The sequence below is a fragment of the Rhizophagus irregularis genome, chromosome 20, assembly GCF_026210795.1.
Source record: "Rhizophagus irregularis chromosome 20, complete sequence".
NCBI classification, from domain to species: Eukaryota; Fungi; Glomeromycota; class Glomeromycetes; order Glomerales; family Glomeraceae; genus Rhizophagus; species Rhizophagus irregularis.
Window position 1 is genome coordinate 2,418,066 of NC_089448.1, and position 5,195 is coordinate 2,423,260.

General features: G+C 35.3%; 1 protein-coding gene across 1 annotated transcript; it reads left to right on the forward strand.

Moving 5' to 3' along the window:
• Nucleotides 1-365: 365 nt before the first annotated feature.
• Nucleotides 366-1,232, forward strand: OCT59_013113 (uncharacterized protein; the record flags this gene model as incomplete). Its single annotated transcript, XM_066140608.1, has 1 exon — nt 366-1,232. One exon carries the CDS (start codon nt 366-368, stop codon nt 1,230-1,232), a length of 867 nt encoding a protein of 288 aa, XP_066001479.1.
• Between the last annotated feature and the right edge of the window lie 3,963 nt (nt 1,233-5,195).

The following is a 5,195-nucleotide window of genomic DNA, read 5'->3' on the forward strand; positions in this document are numbered from 1 at the left end:
ATATTTGGCTTTTGTTGCATACATAATTCATGATTTATTACCGCATAAAATCATCGTCCCTGACTCAGGCTTAATGAGGGTCTCAGTCACTTACCACTGAGAAAGGGTGATCAACCCTTTTAATCGTCTTTTTACAATCACTAGGTACCGAGATATTTAGCAAAATGTTAAATGGCGCAGTAAACGTAAATCAAGGAATATAATAATGCCAATGCTTAACATTTTGTTAAATAACTCATCAGCCAGTGATCGTAAAAGGATAAAACTCTCCCGTTGCCCTCACGACAATTTTTACATAAAAATAAAATAATTTTTTTCAAAGTTTTTTATTAATTTTTCTTTTATTTTTATCCTTCCTCTGGCCTATGGCCTCTTCTCATGACTTCTCAACTTTGAGTTGGGATGAAGTTCTTTCTAAACTTCGCGAAGTTGAGGACCTTTGCGCTAAGTGCGCCCTTAAACAAGAAACTCTTTTTGCTCGTTACAACTCTCTTTCTGATAACTCTTCCGCCAAGTCACGTGCTTACCTCGCTTTTGGCCCCCTTCGCCTACTAGACGACTCTCTTTCTGAACAAAAACGCCTTTTACACTTGCGCTTGGACTCTCTTTTCGTCTACTGCGGATTCAAAAAAGGATTTCGCTATCCCCCTGTTGACGATCATCCATCACATGATGATCCAATGAATGATGATCCACCTCCTCTTCCATTAGCTATTTGGGCTTCTAAACACGAGGCTGATCCTAATATCATCTTAGATTTATGTACCCCTTCTATGCGATACACCAATCGTTTACGCCCTTCACGGCGTACTCCTAAATTTCTTTGTAAACGCGTATCCTCTATGATTTCCCCTGCATCCTTTAAGCGCGCACAGAAAATTAAAACTAAATTGTCTTTTGCGCGTTTGGTTTTATCCCCTTCTACAATACGTTTATTGGTTCCACCTTTACCACGTCCTTCCGAGCCTAAGAATTCTTTTCAAAACAATTTTCCGGATTCCTCTCTTATTACTTCCCAAATTTCAGCTTTAGTAGATACCGCTGATTATGACAATATCGTTCCTCCTCTAGCTTCTCCGGTCCTTTCTTTAAATAGTATTCCTGCGGAAATTTTTCCTGCGACTTCTGCTTCAGCCTTCCCTCATGATCACACACAGTGTTCACCTTACACTTTCACAATACGTACCATCCTGGATGGACGGATACGTCCTACTCGAAATGTTCGGCTCTAACTGTTTATATTCTATTCGACGAGGCAACTGTTACTTCCTTTTGGACCCCACTCCTGATTCGGATAATTGTTATTCGATTCATACCAATTCTCCTCTTCTTTCAACTACTGATCCCTTTCAATTTACATCTGATCGTCCTTCTCCTAACTTAAAATTTATTTTATCAAAATTTTTAACCTTTTTCTTTTACCGACAAAACCGTATTCCCTCTCATGCTCGACGTAAATATTTTAATAGATTACGCCAGCTTTTATTAACACAACGTGTTACCTCTCTTGCTCGTTGGTCATCTTCTCATCGTAATAATAGACGTACTCGTACTTTTATTCAATTTCGATATCATCAATCTTGCTTTTACCTTGGCCTTTATTTTGGTTGTCCGTTTTGCAAGACTCTGCTGCCTATGTTATGTCTCAATTTCGTCATGCTTGTCATATTCATGACAAAAAACTTGTTCACACTCCTTCCCCTCCTTCTTCCCCTCCTTTCAGTTTACCTTGTAACCGTGTGTCTAAAAGACATGCTGATGGTTTTTATAAAGACGTAACTTCCCGACGCCTAGGAATTTCCTACCGCAAATCTTATGCTTTTCACCATGTTCTTGAGGACGACAATGGTTCACTTTCTGCACGAACTCTTATCTCATATTCTGCTCACCAATCCATCTCCCACTCTACGAAGAAACAACTTGCCCGTCAAGTACGCCATAAAGACCTTTTATCAGACCGGAGTAAATTTTCACGACATGTTGTTCACCCCGATCTTCTTGACTCTTCTATGTGGATGGCTACTAAGGATCCTGCTATAGTCATTCCTCCTACCTCCTATAATTTGACTATGTCTACTACTGATTACTCAATTGTTCAGAATATACGTAATCTTGTATCCTCGCGTCCTGATGTTTCCTTCTGTTTGAAAGAACGTTCGCATCAATCTTCAGTTGCATTGCGTTTCGTTCTTAAGTTTACGGGTTCTATCCAAAAAGTGATTTTGAATCCCTCTTCTGTAGTTGCAAGTCATTTTATTACTAACAAACCCACCTCTCGGTCCTTTTGTTGGTTCAAACTGCCCTGTTATTGATTATCAAGATTTCAAAACTCTTGGCTTTAGTCGTTCCATTATTGATATGGTCGAAGGATACTCTCGAATAGTGCTTCCATTTATGTACCTTCTCACAATTTCCTCTGGTTATTAATTTCCAAGCACAATACTTCTTCGGTATCAAAGAAGTATCTTCGCGATGCCATCCAATCTGTTATCACCAAATCGGCCTCCTCTTCAACATTTTCACAATTTTGGAACAGCGATACACGGTTTTCTTTCAAACTAGGTCGTGTTAAACCTTGTGATATCTTATCATTATTGGATGTTTGTGCACCTTGGTTTGATTCACATCCTTACCCTGCTCCTTCTGATTTTCGATCACAGTGGGTTTTACCCGCTGATTTTGTTCATCCTACTTTCTTAATACGCTAATTGCGCTAGTTCCCTTTTAATTAATTACTTTCTTTTACTTTCTTTTAATCATCTTCCCTTTTTCACTTCTTTTATGCTTATTTTAAGCTTTCCTATTTCCCTTCTCTTTATGAATACAAATTTTATCATTCTGTATCGGAAATTTATATACAGCGCTTTAGCGATTGATGAATTTACTTTATTGAATTACAAATTTTTACAACATTTTATGTCAGCCAGAATTTACACATAAAACTTCGGTTAAAGATTAATTCGACTAGCTTGCTAGTGATGTTCTTTTCCATGCTTGGGAGGAGTCGCAGGGTATCTCGGCTGCTTCTAAATTACGTGGCCCATCTACAAATTCTTTCCCTAATACTACTTCTCCACAACAACACAACTCTTCTTTGGCGTCAGTTTCTCAGGATTCCTGGATTTCTTGGATATCCTCTTCTATAATTCGGGGTGGATCTTGGATCTCGCACTTGGATTTTCTGCGCCGCTTAACAGTTCAACCTCTTAGGATCTCTTTCTGGTAACGGACTGGATTTTTGGATGTTGGATAGTTGACTCACACTGGCCTTCGGGTAAAGTTGGGGTATGCGATTCTGTAATAGTTCAGTTTTTCTTTGCTTTAATTTTATTTTAGTTTAGATTTCTTTACTTGTATGAGTCGTGAAGCTACTCTTTTTACTTTTTATTAGTTTATTTTCTTATTTTTGTAATATTGTTCGATTACTTTTCGAAATGCAAAGTATAAATAAAAGATAAAGTCATAAGACTGTTTGCACAGTAAAAGGATAAAACTACCACCATTTGATTCGTCTCAGTGAGACGATTCTAACAAGCTATAGTACATCTTTGTACGATTATTAGATGCCAAGTTATTTAATATATTCTTTATATAACTGTGATTATAAATGGTTCTTTTTAATATAAAATTTTTGAGGATAGGTGTGATTAAGGTTGCCTGCCGAAACTCATTTGACCTGGTGCCGAAAGTCGAAACTGGTTTATTAGTGCCAAAACTGCCGAAATAGTTTTGGCATTCGACATTTCGTCACTATTTCTTAATGATTTAATTAAAGTTTTGGCATTTATGAGCAATAAGTTAATATCATACTATAATCTGTGGTTTGCAGATTCCCGATCTTTTTTTTTTAAAAAAAAACCGGTAAACGGATATATTTTTTTTATTAAAGATGGTTTTTAAAACCATTTTTTATTTTTTTTATTTAATCGGCAAAAGGTAAGTTATTATATATATTTTTTATGGGGGGAACGTTACTAACGTTCCTTTCTATTTTTTCCTTAGAGACGAGCTCTTAGACGAACTCGGACTTGGAAATTGAAATGTAAGTTAGCGGGAAGTGGGAGGGGACTTTTTCTTTAATATATTGAAGAAACATACTAATGTTTCTTCAATTTATTTTTTTTTTTAGGTTACCGGACTATTTAGACGAACCGGACTTGAAATGTAAGGAATGAGAAGAGGGATTCTTTAACATTACTGTAAAGAAACGTACTAATGTTTCTTATTTGTTTTGTTTTAGGTCATATGAGTTTCAACCTTAGGTAAGAAGGGGATTGGGGGATTGAATTTTTTCTTTATGAAACGTTAATAACGTTTCTTTTTCTTCTTTATTGTAGGGTTGCCAGGTGATTACTACGAAGCATAAACCGGACTTTGAAATTTAGGTATGGAGACCGGGGGAGTGAATTTTTTTGTTATATTCTTTAAGAAACGTAACTAACGTTTCCTTTCCTTTTTGTAGGGTTGCCATACGAATACTAAAGCCCGGACTTTGAATGAGGTAAAAAAGGGGGGTATTTTCGCCCATACCGAAAATAGCATTAACGAATTTGCTTATAACTAGGGTTGGGATTCGTACTGTACTGTACCAGTACATTTCGTACAGTACGTACAGTACTGTACTGTACTGAAACTTTTTAGTACAGTACATTTTCATATATATGCAATATATTATATATGTAACTTATTAATTAATATTTATACAAGTTATGTAAATTTATTTATTATATATTATAAAAGAAAATTATACATTAAAAGGATTACACAAATTATCTTCAAACATAAATTCTAATTTCCATTTAGCATCAATATTTTCTGCTGGATGCTCAATATCTTCAACATTTATATCACTAAAATCTTTTTCACTTTCACTATATTCATCATGTTCACCATCATATTCATCATCTTCCTCTTGCTGTAGTTCTTCTAACCATTCGTTTAAATGATTGTTAAATTGAGAATTTAAATTTTCTTTTAAATCTATGCTACCTTGATTATTATTAAGATCATTATCATTTAATTCTTCATTTTGTAAATATCTTTCATTTTCATTTTCATCTCCGATTTCATTTTCATTATCATTTTTATTTTTATTTTTATTTTCGGTCATAGTATTATTAGCAGATTCTTGTTGATCATTACGTCGATTATAGTTAATATTAGCTCGTAATTTAGCCATTTCTAATACTCGAGTA